The following is a 16,674-nucleotide window of genomic DNA, read 5'->3' as shown; positions in this document are numbered from 1 at the left end:
ATGTTTCAATGGTTTGGGGGGCTCTAAAGTCACACAGGGGAGGGAGGGATCGGGATAAAATCTTGAGAATAACTGAAAAGCTGCTGATCCCCAGAGAGGGTGAGCTGTGGGGTGCAGGGGAAGATGATGACCACTCTCCCCAGAGCCTTTCCAGGCAGGGCCGGGGCAGGACAGGGGCGAGGCTCACCGCGGCCATGGAGTTGATGCGATCGATGTAATAGTCAGGCCAGCTGGTCGCCAGCTTGTTGGGATCCTCCTGCTCCTGGAACAAGATGAAGGACTGGATGGACCCCCCGGCAAGACAGGCCTACAGTCTGAGATCCTGAGCTTCGTCCCAGGTCAGCATTCAGATTCATCTCCTAGCCCAGCCTAGACGGGGTGACTTTGAGGAAGTTACAAAATCTCCCCAGGCTTCCATTTCTTCCTTGGCAAAAGGCAGATCGTGGACATTGAACCTCAGGACCAGCCAGTGACATGGGCAGAGACCACGCAGGTGTATACACTTTCAAACACTATATACAATTAAAAATAAATTCTTTTTTTTCCCTGTTATATTTGTTCTGACTCTATTGAATAAAATACAACTTTAAGTCTGTTGAATCTAATGAAAATGTGTGCTTATATTTTGTACATCTCCTTTTTCAAATTTTATTTTTTTCTGATAATATCATTCTCATTGTATTTTACAAAAGTATCTGTCGGTGACAGTTTGGACATTTAAAAACTTGGTCTTTCTCTCAGACAGTTTGGGAAGCACTGATTGACATAAAGCATTTGGTGCAGCGCCTGGCACATAGTAGGTACTCAGTAAACTGTAACTTTAAAAAAGGAGGGAAAGAGACACTCCCAAGGCCCTGAGTTTGGAAAGAGGAAGGGTCTGTGCAGCTGGGAGGTAGAGCCCAGATGAGACCTGGCCCTCAGGCCCCAAGAGAAAGCCTCAAGTCCTCCCTAAGTGTGGGCAGGAATGAGGGGAGCTGGACAAGAATTAATGCTGACTGAAAATCCAGTCCTCTCCTCCGGCCAGTGGGTCTGCTTCTGGGCATTACACACACCCTCCTCCTTCCTATCCCTGTCTCTGTTTCATTTGGATGTTCCCCGTCATCTGCTTTCTGCCAATTTCCTGCTTTCAAATTAGCATGAACATTTACCTCCTCCAGAACCTTCCTGAGGAACCACCTGCCTGCCAGCCGGCCTGGACTTTGCCCTGCATCCCTCAGCCTCATCCACTCTGGCTTCATGAATTTTGTTTCTTAATATCCAAATTTTAGATCAGTGAGAAACCTGCCTCGATCGGGTCTTTGTGACTTCACGTGGATATATATGACCGAAGTCCCCAAATTCTAGCTTCCGCCTTAGAGAGGAGATCACAGAACATAAACGAATGTATCATGAAACACATACTTTCCTGCCTTCGCTGGCTCCCCATTTAGCCATTTCATATGCCTTTAATGAGCACCTACTACATGCCAATCACTGCCCTGAACCCTGAAAGTACTGAACAAAAAGTCATCCACGTAGTAGTCTGTCTTGTGCCAGAGGCAGGGTGACCGGTGATCTATGGTAGGACCGTCCATTTGTGGGCCATGGAAACCCAGGGTGGGGGGCATCTAACACAGAAGGCTCATGCGGGGGCTGGGGTAGGGGGTCTGAGAGGACTGGGCTCAGTTACTCAAGATTACTGAAGCTAAGAAAGGGAGAGGGTGTTAAGAGACAAGAGGAAGTACCATGTGGAAAGAGAGGGGGGTGTGAAAGTGTGTGGGGAGATGACACACAACTTGGTTTGGAAGGTGGCGAGAGACGTCCTTAAATTTTAGTGCATTTTTAATTTTAGCTGCATAAGGGATCAACGTCAGGGACCTCCAGAGTAAATCAGTTTGGAAAGTGGAGAACCACGAGGTAGGATGAGTTACTCCTGAAATTAATTTTCTCCTCCCTCCCTCCCTCCCTTTCATGACTTGAGCTTTTTAAAGACCTGCTTTCCTCACAATGAGAGTCCTAAACACAGAGCACAGTATTCTGCAGGTGCTCAATACATGCACATTGAGTTCACTAGACAGTGGCTTGCAGTGCGTGCAGGTTCTCAGACTCTGGCAGGCCTGCATTCCAGCATCGTTGCAGCACTTGCCATGACTGGCTGGTGACTTTGCGTGAAGGCCTCTCTAGGCCTTCCTGGCCTCCTGTGTAGAATGAAAGACTAGATTGGGTTGCTCCTCGGTTCCTTCCAACTCTAGAATAGTGACCAATTTTATAAGCTCGGTCTGGCCCAGTATGGAGCCTGGGATGGAACAAATATCCTGAGCGAGAAGAGTTATAAAAGAGCCAGGAATGGGCTTTAAGGAGCACAAAGGAGAAACAGCCCCAAACCATCCCAGACCTGCCCGTCTTCTCCCAGGAGGGAGACTTCTGAGCCTCAGGTGCAGGAAGAACCAGGTCCTAGCTCCCAAACACCTATACACTCTTGAGGTCAAGCGAACAAGCTGCAAGCCTGAGAAACGAGAGGGTGGAGGGGTGGGGAGGAAGGTGGGCCAAGAAAAGAAAAATAGAGTGAAAGAAACAGGCTCAAATAGAAAGGAGGCAAGAGAGACATAGAGAGAAAGAGAAGAAGGAAAGAGACATAGAGATGGAGGAAGACAGCAGAAAGCACAGCCACTGGGAAAGCAGAGGGGAGGAGATAAAACCCAATTAAGACCTGACTGCGGCCCGGCACATCCTTCTAGGGAGGACCACAATCAGGGGACTGACATCTTTTAATGAAGGAGAGGAGAAAAGGGAGGAAAGGGTGGGGAGAGTGGAGACCAGTGTGTATCCCTGATGTGCATGCTGCCCTGGGACAGGGACACAGCCTGGGACGGGGCGGGGGGGCCTAAAGATCCAGAAGAGACCACTCACTTCCCCCAAATGGAGTTCTTCCAACAGAGCCGCCCCCAGGTATGGCCCAGGGCGCACACCCTCCCCACATACGCACAGGCACAAGAAAGGAATCTAGACTTTTTTTTTTTGGCCGCGCAGCTTGTGGGATCTTAGTTCCCTGACCAGGGATCAAACCCGGGCCCACAGCAGTGCAGGCACGGAGTCCTAACCACTGGACCACCAGGGAATTCCCTAGACCTGTTATCGTACAGCTCCCTTACCCAGCACCAACTCCTGGAACCCAGTGGGCACCTGCTTACAGGATTTTTGAAAAACAGAATCCTATGTCCCTGAGTGTAAGCTCCATGACAGCAGGGATTATTTTTGTCCTGATTTATTCACTGTCACTCCTCCAACACCTAGAACAGGACAGGTGTACCATCAATACTGGTGAAATGAATGAGCAAAAGCATGGAGGCAAAAGGGCTGCCCGTGCTGTGGACCCTGAGTGACAGCAGAAGGGAATCAGAGGCGGCACCTTCTTCTTGCTGCAGTAGATCTGCCATTTCTTCTCAGGTGGCAGTGCAAACACAGCCTCCCGGTTTTTGTCGGTGAGATCCAATTCATCCTGCAGAGACAACAAGAAATACGTTTGAAACCCAGACATGGTGGACCTTCGAATATCCAGCCCTACAGGAAATTACAGTTCCCTCGAATTCCCTCAAAGCCCTCAGCCTGCTGTCTTCCTCCAAAGAGCATCAGAGATATGATAGGGGGGCTTCCCTGGTGGCGCAGTGGTTGAGAGTCCGCCTGCCGATGCAGGGGATGCGGGTTCGTGCCCCGGTCTGGGAAGATCCCACATGCCGCAGAGCGGCTGGGCCCGTGAGCCATGGCCGCTGAGCCTGCGCGTCCGGAGCCTGTGCTCCACAACGGGAGAGGCCCCATCAGTGAGAGGCCCGCGTACCGCAAAAAAAAAAAAAAAAAAAAAAATGATAGGGCAATTCTTTTCCTAGAAGTTCAGCCCCATCCTCCCATCTCCTTGCGGCAAGCCCTTGAGCTTCTATCCAAGCATCTTTCACTTCCTGTCCCCGTCCCTGGCTCCTCCTATCCAGGCCCCCTGTTCCCTGCCCACCTCCTGCATTGCTTTGCTAGCTTCTAGTCCTCTTGCTTGGAGTTTCCTCTCTTCCTTCCTTGTCCTTCTTAAGCTTGTCAACACCATAAATCAAGGCTTGACAAAGAAAGAAATCAGTCTACTGATCCAGTTTTTGCCCTCACCCTTCAAGTCGCTGTGCCCTTTGAGTGTCTCCCCCAGAAATTCTCTGGTTCCCCCAACCTCAGCATGGGTCCCAGCACAACTGAGGAGACCTGGTAAAGATGATGAGCTGAGCAACTCTCTTGGCAACAAGGGCACGCCATGCCGCCGGAGGTCTGCTTCCCATGGAGGTGCGCCTGCCAGGGACAGCCCTCCGGCTGCACCACCACCAAGACAAGGCTGTGCACACGCAGGCTGGGCTCCAGCAGCTGGCCCACGCTTCCCCAGGAGCAGGACTGCGCAGTTTCTGACGTCATCAAATTTAGGGTAACTCTATCGGTAGTTTGGGATGATTTTATAGGTCTGGCTGCGCTGAATGGCCCCTAAAAAAGTTCTCTTATTAAAAATTCTTCTCCTGTGATTCATGAGTTATGCAGGGGCTCATCAAAAAAAATAGTTAATGGGCCATGGGAACATAAAGTGCTTTTCAGTTCAATTCTGGTAAGGCTTTTTTAAAAAAAATAAAAGCAAAACTTACATTAAGACAAAAAAAAGCATAGTGTTACTAATCTTTAGATTTCTAAAGTGATAGTGAAAGTAATATCTAAGAAGGTACAAGGGTCTTAAATATCAATATCTATACTGTTTGTCCTTTACTTTTATTCAACGAGAACATTTTAGACTTTCCTTCACATAGATCAGAACTGTCCAATAGGAATATAATGTGAGACACGTGCATTTAAAAAAATGTTCTGGTCACATTAAAAAATTAAGAAGGAATAGTTGAACGTAATTTTAATAAGACACTGTACTTAACCCAAAATATCTAAAATATGGTCATTTCAAAATATAATCAATGTAAAAAAAAAAAAAAAATCAATGAGGTATTTTACTTTCTTTTTTTCAAACTAAGTCATCAAAATCTGGTGTGGATTTCCCATTACAGTTCATGCTGGTTCAGACCAGCCACGTTTCAAGTGTCAGCAGCCCCACGTGACCAGTGGCTGCCATCCTCAACGGCACATTCAAAGAGAACTTGAAACTATGCCCATCGGGTCACCTGCCTTTCGAACTAAAGACTCCAGCAGATCTAATGCTAAAGGAAGGTTCTTCCTTAGAACCACTCTCTTCATATCCCAGGAATGTCCCCAGACCCTGCTCAAGGTTTCTGAAGCATTTCCTTTCCATGCTCAGAATCAGAAATAAAAGAAAAAGATAGAGTTCTGTGCACCTGACACTGCCCAGCACAAACTGCCATCTCTTCTACTTTTGCTTATGTAGTTAGTTCCACCCGGTCTGCCCTCCTGGCCCACCCATCCGGTGGACCCTGGTCTAATTCCCGAGCTCAAAGTTAGCAACCTCCCGCAAGCCTTCCACAGCCCCTCCCAGGTAAGAACACCTCTCCCTTCCTGAACTCCAGAGCAGTTATGTTCAACCTTGTATTCTGGCTATGTACACACTTGTCTTTTCTCACCAGTGGTCTCTGTCACTAAATCGAAGGACCTTTCTTGGCGATTTGGCTCAGCCCAGGTAGCCCATGACTCTGTGGACCATCCACTCTTTACCGAGTCTCTCTTCCCTGGTTTCCTGGACAACCACACTCTTGGTCCCTCCTGTTTCACTCTATGTTCCTCTTGGGACCCCGACTTCTCCTCCTCTCTCCTACCATCCAACATTGAAGTCTCAAAGGGCACCATCCTGGGTCCTCTCCTCCCCTCCCTCTATGCTTCCCTGGGGTGAAGCCTTCACAGCCATTCCCAAGGACGCAGTGACGATCCTAAACGCTCTCAAACCTGTACCTCCAGCTCACCAGTGTCCTGAGCTCCCGATCCTGGCACCCAGGTGCCTCCTATACTGATCAACTTTGGTGACCCTCAGGTACCTCCCACACTCATGTAGTGTCAGGATGTGCCAGGCACTGTTCTCAGTGCTTAAGGTTTACTCATTAAACTTGCAACAGCCCATTTGACAGGTGAGGAAACTGATGCATACAGAACATATGCAAACTGCGTTCATCAGCCCAGTCCCCTAAGTCTGGGTCTCCACTGGCACATCCTGTCCTGTACAGGGTCCCACCACCCACACACAACCTCACGTAAGAAACCTGGTGTTCCCCGGTTCCTGCTCACTCACCAATCCCAACAAATCCTATTATACTTCCTTCTCAGTAGCTCTTGAATCTGTCCACTTCTCCCCATCCTCACTGCTAACACTTTAGTCCAAGCCACCATCCTCCCCAGCTCGGAATGCACCAAGAGCCTCCCAGTGGTCTACACAGAAAACTTCTTCAACAGGGTACGCTGGATGGAGGGACCCTGCTTTTTTTTTTAGGAAAGTAGATTGGATCACCTCAAACCCCCGCTTAACCTCTTCAGTGGCTTTCTATCACCCTTAGGATCGAATCCAAAATCCTTGGTTATTCTCATCGTGATGGTGTTGCCCCCAAAAGGACCCAGCTCTTTCCTGACTTGAAACTCTCACATCTGCTGCTGCTTCTGTGGGGGACTCCGTGGCCCTATTCTGCACCTCCATTCACTTATCTAACCATCGCTCTGCTTTCAGATCTCAATGGAAGTGTCACTGCTTCAGGGGAGCCACCATGACCCCCGGTCTAGAAGAAGGCTCCCTGCTAGACACTCCCACAGCTCCCCAAACATTTCCTTTCAAAACACCCACCACAGTATCACTACTGTTCAAGATCGGCCTTCCCGTTCGGCTTCATGTTCTTGGGGGCAGGAGCTGCTTCTCTTGGTTCGTCACTAAATCCCTGGCAGCCCCACGGGGCCCAGCACACAGCAGTCGCTCAAGAACTATTTTTCATTTGTTTGATCAATACCTCACGCTAGTCTTCCTGCAGACAAGACGGGTCTGACTCATCCTTTTTTGCCAAAGTACCTTGTAAAAAAAAAAAAAAAACCCTGCCACTTAAAATGCTCAATAAATACTTGGTGACTAAAAGGGCCAAAGGAAGGAACACCCGTTGACATGTCCTTCTTTCAAAACTCAGGTGCTCTGCTCAAGAAGATGTCCCTGTCTGGGATAATGCAAGAAATATATTTTTCATCTTCATTCCCAGCTCCTATCCTAGAGCTCTTAAATCCCTTGGAATTTCATGAATGATAGAAGTGATAGGAATATCTTTTGTTCCTGACACAGAGCTCCTAAATCCCTTGGAATTTCCTGGGTGATAGGAGCCTCTTTTCTCCTAGGGAAGCGACTCTTGGTGGACCCTAGATAGCTTCGAGGTGGAGGTTGTTCGCCAGAAGGATCAGGCCTTGATTAGAAGCCTAGAACATTCAGCCTCACTTCCCAAACCCTGGGGAGAGAAGGGCTACAGATCAAGTTAAAAAATCTATCATGTCAAAACTGCCATAAAGGCCCCTAAATGGCAAGGCTCAGAGAGCTTCCGGCTGGGTGGATGCATCCACGGGCTGCGAGGGTGGGGAAGCCCAAATTCCACAGGGGCAGACTCCTGTGCTCAGGACAGGAGCCTTACCCTTCTGGGTCTAACCCTACGTACACCTTCATCTGGCTGTTCACATGTATTCTTTAGAATATCCTTTATAATAAACTGGTAATAGTAAATAAAGTGTTTCCCTGAGTTCTGTGAGCGAGCGGTTCCAGCAAATTATCAAACCTGAGGAGGGGATGGTGGGAACCCCCGATTTGCAGCCGCATTGGACGGAAGAGTCGGGAAGCTGGGACCCACCACCTGTGGTTGGCGTCTGAAGTTGGGGGGCTGTCTCGTGGTTCTGAGCCCTTAACCTGAGGGGTCTGCGCTAACTCTGGGTAGTAAATGTCAGAATTGAGTTAAATCGTAGGACGCCCAGTTGACGTCTGTATAAAATTGGAGAACTGCTTGGTGTGGGAAAACCCACATATTTGGCGTCAGCAGTATTCTGCATAAAAAACAGATCTTGCAGGACTAACACGGATCAGGCTCCGAACGAATGCTATTCTATGCTAGCAAAGGCTTTGTTCTCTCCCACCTCCGGCCCCACCCTGAGGAAAGGCATGAATCGCGACAGTGAGTTTTCCTGAAGCTGATAGGATGAGGAAGGGGGATCACTGTTTCTCATCACGTGCATGGTTCCATCTTATAGCAGTCCTGTGCTTTGAAGAGCTGGATCGCCTTAATCAGATACATCCATGACCGAATCCAAGTATGAAACCCCGTTCCCAATCACACTGCCTTGTTTCTTCTCTACAGGCCAGCCATGAGAATGAGTGACCAAGAGCTAACGGTAGATGACCTTGTGCTTATTGCTCTCTGCCAGGGTTCAGGCCCGAGTCCTGGGCAGGGGTCCTGCTCCCCAATCCGGGACTTTCTTTGGTGTGCAGGCTTTGCCTCACCATCAGACCTCCCAAGAGAGGAATCATGCTTCTTTCCTGTTCTGTCTCCTTGTGGTCAGAGTATGACATGTCACACACAGGGTGCTGCTGTGGTCTGAATGGGTATCACAAAGGGTCAGGAAGAGCTGCTGCCAGTATAAACGATAGAGCTTCTGTCTTCCCCAGGCTAGACATGGGATGTCATCATCCCAGACCCTACCCACGTTCCAGGTGTGATACAGGCATCTCTACCTTCTTGTTTCTAGTTAATCATCCCCTGTTCTGAGACTTGTGCTTGCCAAGGGGGAGGGGGTTGGGGGAGGGATGGAGTGGGAGGTTGGGGTTAGCAGATGTAAGCGATTATGTATAGAATGGATAAACAACAAGGTCCTACTGTATAGCACAGAGAACCATATTCAATATCCTATGACAAACCATAATGGAAAAGAATATAAAAAATGTATACATATGTATGACTGAATCACTTAGCTGTATAGCAGAAATTAACACAACATTGTAAATCAACTATACTTCAATGAAAAGAAGAAAATCATCCCCTGTTCTGAGGTACCCAGTGTCCGCCTACAGAATTCCACCCTGTCTCTTCTTTCTGTGCTTGAGATAAAAGGATCCCAGGGAAATTCCAGCGAGCAGAAGAGAAAAAGGTGCCAAGTGCTCTGATGTTCTCTGAGGCCCCTCACTGCCTGATTTCACAAAGGCGTGGACCTGCTCCTCTCACGGGAGCCTGCTGCTACCCCGCGAGGTCTAAAATCCAGTGAAGATATGACGGAGGTCCACCTTTCATGGTGCCCACTCCAGTGAGTGACTCTGTTTCTCCCCCCATAGCTGAAATGTCCTCGGGGCTCACCTCAGCCCCAAGCAGAGTTTCAGTAGGTGAAGATACCAGCACATGGGCCCTTGCCCTCTGTCTGGCTCTGCCTGCTCTAGCCGTGGCCCTCCCCATTGCCAACCCCCCTCCCTTCCCACCCCCTCACTCACCACCAGCTCTGCAAAGCGGACGTTCAGCTCCTCTGGGTTGGGGATAGGACTGGAGAACTCCATGTACTGCAGGGGGTGGTTGTCCCGGAGGTTGATCTCAGGGAGGTCGCTGCCCCCAAAGCAGCACAGGAAGCCCAGGCCATGGCGGCTCCTCTTGCGGGGGGCCATGGTCACTGCCAGCTGGGGGGACAGTCCGCAGGCAGATGCCCTAGGTCCTCATGGTGATCTGGGTAGAACAGAAAGCACAGACTGGTCAGGCACGGCAGCCAGGTGGACCAGGGATGTGGCCACTCTGCCACCATGACTTCGTTGCCCAACTGTCAGGAGACTTCAACCCAATAGCCAAGCCCCTTCCTTCTCCCACAGCCATGAACACTTTCAGATTCTCTCTCTATGCCCCTAGAGAAGACAGGAGGGCTGTCGTTCTTTGACTGTACAGATGGGAATACTGTTCCCTGTCCTCTGGTCCCCTGCAGACCAGTTTCCAGCAGGGATCCCTTACTCACCTGATTCACTCCAGGGTCTGGGGATACCTGCTTTAAAGGTGTCATCCAATAGGGAGGGAAGGGCTGAAGTCGGCTGGCAGGGGAGACACCGAGCTAATCACATGGCATGGCTCCTGGAGTGGGGCCTCCATGGGAGCAGAGGATGGAAGCCTTGCACAGCTCTCTGCCCAGTCTGTTGCAGCCAGGCATGTTTGGATGAATATGAAATATCAACAGGGCGTGGGTTTACCCACCCGTCGAGAAGGAGGGGTGAGTTGGGGGAGCCATTAGAGTGAACCCTCAGTAAGGAAATGGGGCTGATCATTGGAATGGTGTTCAGCCAAGAGTGAAGGGAATCTGGTCAAATCTGCTTTCCATACCGACCAAGAACAGAGGACACCACTATGGCCAGAGATCAGAACTGAGGGCCACCCAACAGTTGGGTGGTTGTCGGAACAGAAAGGGTTAAGTCTTTGCCACTGGGAGAGCCTAGTTCTGTGGTGACCAGCATGAGGCTGAACACTGGCCCTAGTCATTGATGTCACACAGCTACCAGGTAGGTTAAGCCCAATTAGCTGCACATGGGCTTCCTGAAAGGGCCAAATGATCCTTGACCAGTGGTTCCTAAACATGGTTTCAGATCTGGGCGGGTTCAGTAGGGAGACCATTGCTTATCCACCACCCTGCTGCCCAGCCATATTCTCCTCATATTAATATATCCTAATTTTTTGAATATAAATAAGATTCTGCCTTTATCCTTATTGAATATTACATCACAGGTTTAGGGTCAAGATTTGTTTTAACTGTGGCAAAATACATAGAACATAAAATTTACCGTTTTACCATTTTTATGTGTATAGTTAAGTGGCACTAAATACATTCACATTGTCGTGCAATCATCACCACCATCCATTTCCCGAATTATTTTCCATCTTGTAAAACAGAAACTCTGTACTCACTAAACGATAATTTCCCATTTCCCTCTCCCCCCAGCCCCTGGCAACCACCATTCTACTTTCCGTCCCTGTGAATTTGTCTACTCTAAGTACCTCCTGTGAGTAGAATCCTACCGCATTTATCCTGGCTTATTTCACTTGGCATCATGTCCTCAAGGTTCATACTTATTGTAGCAGAATAGCCTGTCTTTTTAAGGCTGAATAATATCCACTGTATGCATATACCACACTTGGTTTATCCACTCATCTCTTGACAGGCACTTGGGTTGCTATCTCCTTTTGGCTATTGTGAATGATGTTGCTATGAATGTGTACAACTATCTTTTTGTGTCCCTGCTTTCAGTGCTTTGGGGTAATACACCCAAAGGGGTCAAGGTATTTTTGAGTCATGATTCTTAGCTGTTTCTCCTAGATTTGGGTCATTAACAGAATGATCAAAATGTCTCCATGGTCTGTACTTACACTGTTGCTAAAATTGTTGACCACAGCAAGGATAGCAACAGGCCCAGATGACGTAGCTACCTTGTCCGGGAATGCCAAAGAAGTAGTCATTAACAGTCTCAGGGGATAGTCCTTCAACCAGCTCTGAACGCACGAACCCATGTGCTTATCTAGCCCTCATTTCTTAAAGACACCCCAGGAGATTGTTTCCTAAGCCCTTGTGGACCTCCAAAGACGCCAAACCAAGGCATTCCCTTGAACCAAGTTCTAGAACCTTAACAAAAAAAAGGATAAATGTGGCGTAACTTGTTCCTAGTGAACCCAAGGTTACTCAAGGAGAACACTGCTTTATTTCCTAAGCCCTAACAATCTAGCTAATAAATTAGCCATCTGAGCTGGCCTCTCATATAAGACATGATGCATTTTAATAATCACTCAAGAGTTTTTTACTGGCTCCACTTTTTCTTTCTTTATAAACTTTGTGACACTTTTTAAAAAAGGTTTGCTAGCATTTATTAAATGTATCTGAACACAGAACTTCCAAAACGTTTTCTACAGAATTATTTTCTACCAAAGATATTTTAAGAAATATTGCCCTATACAATCCAAGAATTATACATCTTTTCTACAATATATACAAACCTCAGGTTATTCATGCAAAGGGATTTGATTCTTCCTTCCCTTTATCTATCTATCTATCAAATTAGGAGTTTGGGATTAATGTATACACATTACTATATATAAAATAGATAACCAACAGGGACAGACGGTAGAGCACAGGGAACTATACACAACATTTTGTAATAACCTATAAGGGAAAAGAATCTGAAAAAAAAATAGCTATGTATGTGTAACTGAATCACTTTGCTGTACACCTGAAACTAAGAGCACACTGTAAATCAACTGTACTTCAATTCAAAAAAAAAAGACTTTTCTAATAGACCCAGGAATACCTAACATAACACACTATCCAAGGTTGCCTTGTATTACTGGTCATCTTTTCTGGGTTTACGTATTGCCTCTCCACAGCTACAGTGAAGGTTCCTTGAGGGCAGGGGCCATGCCTCCTGCTTCTTTGACATGTCCCCTTTATGGCTAATAAAATGCCTTGTGCTTAGTGGGTGCTCAGCAAATATTTTTTGGCCAATTGGCAAACAACCCGTGCTCATGGAAAAGGAGAAGAGGGGTCTCTATCAATCAGTCGAGAAATATTGATTGAAATCTCTGATTCCTAGTAGTTAAGCTATCAGGAACCCTTGAATGGAACAAGGTGACAGTCTCGAGGCTGCGGGTAGAGGAAGCAGCCGGCAGACTAGTGCAGAATGCTGGTTTATGTTGACAGAGGCTTGCAATAGGCTGGCGGCTGAGGAATCAGGGAGGAAGGGAGACATTAAAGCTCTCCAGGGGACTTGATAGCCAATGGGCAAGAGCGGGTAGGACGAAACCCTGGCATCCCACTGTCAGTCTCAGTAAAGCACTAATTCTGTAGGTAGACAGGGGTGGACTCCCCTGGGTCCTCTACCCATCGTCAGTTTAGTATGATGATGCAGAGTCCAGACCAGGTCCCCTTGGTTTCATCAGCCTCCAAAATGCAGCTGCAAGCTGGCGGGCAAGACTGCTTTGTTGAGGGCACAAGCATGGGATGGCAGGTCCTAGAGGCGTGGTGAGGCTGGGTGGACGGCATGACGGGGCTCTGCGGGGGGATGGGCTGACGTCTGGGAGGACCTGCGAACTCTCTTCTGCCTTCACTTCCTCGACTTCTCGCTCCCTCACTCTCCCTCCTTGTCCTTCTTTGCTTTCAGCCCCTGAGCCAGGCTTTACCAAGGGCAGTCAGGGCAGGGGCCGGGGGCTGGCATATAGCTGGCCTACTCCGTTAGTCTCACACTAGCTGTTCACAGCTCTGACTGCTCTGATTGGTTGGTGCCAGGCCATAACTGTCTTTAAATATTTTGAAGGTCTCCCCTGAGTATAAGAAGTGAGGTGGAGTGGCCTCGGGAGGAGGGAAGAAGTAGACACAGACCCTCCAAACAGGAAGTGTCATCCCCACAGAGAAGGGCCCTAACTGCACCCCACCCTGGGAGCGCCGCATACTTGCCCTTTTAAGGGCAGCCTGCTCACAGCTCCTCAGTGTGTTTATGCTCCTGAGGATGCCCTCCTCCCCAGGAACCCCTCCTAAGCCTGTCCCTTCCTCCCTTTCTTGGGGCCCCTTCTGAAGATCCAAGGCTAAGACCCCAGGCCCTCAGCTGGAAAGCATCTAGCTTCACAGTAGAGATCTGAAAATTGAGGTCCAAGGAGGAAACGTCTTATCTGAGGTCACACAGCTATGGGGACAGAGCTGGGGCTGAAACCCAGGACTCCAGCGTTCAGGCTGTGGTCTGGTCACTACCCTCACCAGAGCTCCTCCTCCCATGTTAATGCCCCTTGTCCCCATCTTGCCCCAGCCCCCCTGCAGCCTTCCCCCACCAGAGAAGACCGGACTCTAGAGCTCAGTTTAGAAACAGCTCCAGGAAATTCCCCGGTGGTCCAGTGGTTAGGACTCAGCACTTTCACTGCCAGGCCCCTGGTTCGATCCCTGGTTGGGGAACTAAGATCCCGCAAGCCACATGGTACGGCCAAAAAATAAAAAACAAAATAGTATTTAAAAAAAAAGAAAGAAATGTTAAAAAAAAAAAAAAAAAAGAAATGTTTAAAAAAAAAAAAAGAAATAGCTCCAATAAACAAGGTTCCCTGTAGACCAGGAGAGGGTATGGAGATCCCAAAGGCCGCCTGCTTCTCCTCCACTGGGAAGAACTATCTCCATCTCCCACCGCCCCGATTTCTCTCCCACCCCTGCTCTAACCCCCCTTCACTCCAGCAGAGGCTTTGAAGTCAGACGGACTAGGATTTGACTCCTGGCTTTGCCTTCCCATCTGGGTAACCCTGAGCAGGAGGTCTTAACCTCTGAGAACCCCAGGCTCCTCATCTGTGACACCAAGGTAACAATAACATTTTCCTCATTGGGTTTTGGTGAAGAATAAACGATATAATGTAAGTAAAATGCCGGGAGCACCGCAGGCATTCAATAAAGAAGGCCAGCACTGCTGCTGTGGCTTCATTATCACGATCACCAGCAAGGTGAGACTTGCCCTGCCCAGAGCCTGAACCGTGAGCCCTTCTCCGGGCACAGACGGGGCCACCAAGGCCTGGCATTGTAAGAACTTGCTCAGTCAGATTTAAGAAGCCTCCCATCTTTGTCTTTGGTAACTGGGACGTCTGAACCAGAGGATCAGGGCTTTTCCTCAGGCTCTGAGCTACCTCTAGTTGGAAAAGTAAAGCCTTGTCACTGACCCTGGGCAGGGAGTGGAACTGTGCAGGTGGCCAGAGCGATTCATTTCTGCAAAATCCTTTTACAAAGAGGAGCCACGGAGGGTCTCCCCATCAAAGGAGAATTGAGAAGCAACATGGAAAAACAGGAAGCAACAACAAAACGAAAGCCAGTGGACTTGAACTTGGGCCTGAGAAATTGATCCCACCCCCCCGCACCACCACCACCCACCTTTCTCTCCATGGAAACTTCCCCAACACCAACAGCTCCAAGCCCTCCATTTCCTGTCTGCCTACCCCCTCCCCTTCTCCCCGCGGGGACAAGGTCTTCCCAGGACTATCAGTCCCTAAACTCAGACCAAGTGGCCCATGACACCAAACCATCCGGTCACCACCAATAAGCCCTCCTGTAACTCTCTCGGGGTCTCCAGTCCTCTGGGTCCGGCCAGACTTCACCTCATCACCGTCTCATCCTTCCACACTGTGGAGAAAACATAGCTCCTTAACTCAGGGGACAGGGCTAGTCACGAGGCAGCTGTGGGTAGGGGGCCACAATGCCATCCTCTCTGGGCCTCAGTTACCTCTCTATGCTATGTCAGGGTTCAACTGAAGACCTCCAAGGGCCCCTTCAGGTCTAACCATCCACATTGCCTGGCTCAATCTCCTTCCCAAAGATCCCCCAGGGGCTGTCCTCAGCCTACACTGGGCACTCCTCCCACATTCCACCCCAAGCCAGGAAGCACTTCCTATTACTTGAGTCCAGAACTCCCATTTGGTTTGCAGAGATGAGAATCTTAACCCTTAACCCCAAACCCTGGCCCCAGCTCCTCGACAGACCAGTTTTATTTACATTAATTAAAGCTTCAAAATCCCCGTATCATTAGTGCTTACTCCTAAGTCTTAAGTTAAAGCAGAACAATATTAGTACTTGAGGCTTTGGTATTTGCCAGACACTGGGCTATAGCTACCTCTCATTCTGTGAGATGGATGGCACCGTTTTAAAAGAAAAAAAAAAAACAAAAACCTGTGGTTCAGAGAAGTTAAGTAACTTGCCTAAAGACACACAGCTAGTGATGGTATAGCTAGGATTCAAACACATGACTATTTGACTCTAAAGCTACAAAACACTAAGCCATAGGGCATGTGTCCAAGGAATACCTGATCTGAGACCTGCTCAGAGCTTTCTCAAGTGTTCTTTAGATCCAGACTCAATAATTCATGATTGAGCATTTCCTATGGGCTGGGCCAGGTGTGTTCACGGTTCCGCAATCTCATTTCAGCTTCACAGTGACCCTGTGAGGTGGTTATTACTATTATCCCCCCTTACAGATGTTGAGATTGAGGCTTCAGCAGCTGTTACATGGCTTATCAATGACACCCAGCAGCTAAGGGACACAGCTGGAACTGCAACGAAATATTCTGACTCCAAGTTCAGTGCTTTTGGCACAGAACCAAAGCTGACTCATGAACCCTTCCTTTAGCTCTTGGGATTGATGCTGTGACTTGGGGATGTTCAAGTTGCCTTTTCCTATCCCCTCTCCTGAGCTCCATACGTGGGGGTAACAGGACAACGATATGCTGCTGCATCTCTCCTTGGCCACTTCTCAAGTGCCAACTAGGAGCCAGGCCCTGAGCTGACGATTTTGTGCTTTATCTCATGTATTGCCCCCAATCCTCCAATAGCATGACTATCCCTTCTTACTGATCCTTAAGCCTCCCAAAGATCAGGCAGCTTGCCTAACAACCACATCCTGTGGGTGAGGGGCTGGGTTCTGACGACAGCGGTGTCGTCCTTGAACATACATGCTTTTAACCAGCTTCTAGACCGTGTGCTGGACACTGACCTGGGTGGTGAGGACACAGGAGTAAACAAGGCCTGGTCCCTTTCCTCGAGCAGGTCCCCTTCTAGTGGGGGAGCCGAGGGAGTCAAGGCAGTGACAGTCCAGAAGGATGGGGTGAGAGAGACTGAGAAATGGGACCTGGACCAGCCTGGGGGGTGAAGAAGAAGTCAGGGAAAGCTTCCAGGAGAAGGTGATATTGAAAAGGTTTTTTTTTT

The 16,674-nt window shown here is 48.7% G+C and overlaps 1 protein-coding gene and 1 non-coding gene across 5 annotated transcripts in view; both read right to left on the bottom strand.

The window, feature by feature from the left end:
* DAAM2 (dishevelled associated activator of morphogenesis 2) overlaps positions 1 to 16,674 on the bottom strand; it is a 116,795-nt gene that overhangs the window by 37,709 nt on the left and 62,412 nt on the right. For all 4 annotated transcript variants that reach the window (XM_024121786.3, XM_055080204.1, XM_055080206.1 and 1 more), the window contains exons 2-4: positions 9,434 to 9,659; positions 3,389 to 3,478; positions 188 to 262 (exon numbers count right to left, since the gene is read on the bottom strand). In XM_024121786.3, coding sequence (XP_023977554.1) covers positions 188 to 262; positions 3,389 to 3,478; positions 9,434 to 9,601 — 333 coding nt within the window. In that variant the 5' untranslated portion in view covers positions 9,602 to 9,659. The remainder of the gene's footprint in view (positions 1 to 187; positions 263 to 3,388; positions 3,479 to 9,433; positions 9,660 to 16,674) is intronic.
* TRNAA-UGC (transfer RNA alanine (anticodon UGC)) lies at positions 3,025 to 3,097 on the bottom strand. The gene has a single exon. It is a non-coding gene; the product is annotated as a tRNA-Ala (tRNA).

The sequence above is a fragment of the Physeter macrocephalus genome, chromosome 18, assembly GCF_002837175.3.
Source record: "Physeter macrocephalus isolate SW-GA chromosome 18, ASM283717v5, whole genome shotgun sequence".
Classification (NCBI taxonomy): Eukaryota; Metazoa; Chordata; class Mammalia; order Artiodactyla; family Physeteridae; genus Physeter; species Physeter macrocephalus.
The sequence above is the reverse complement of the archived record's forward strand: the minus strand, read 5'-3'. Positions and strand labels throughout refer to the sequence as shown.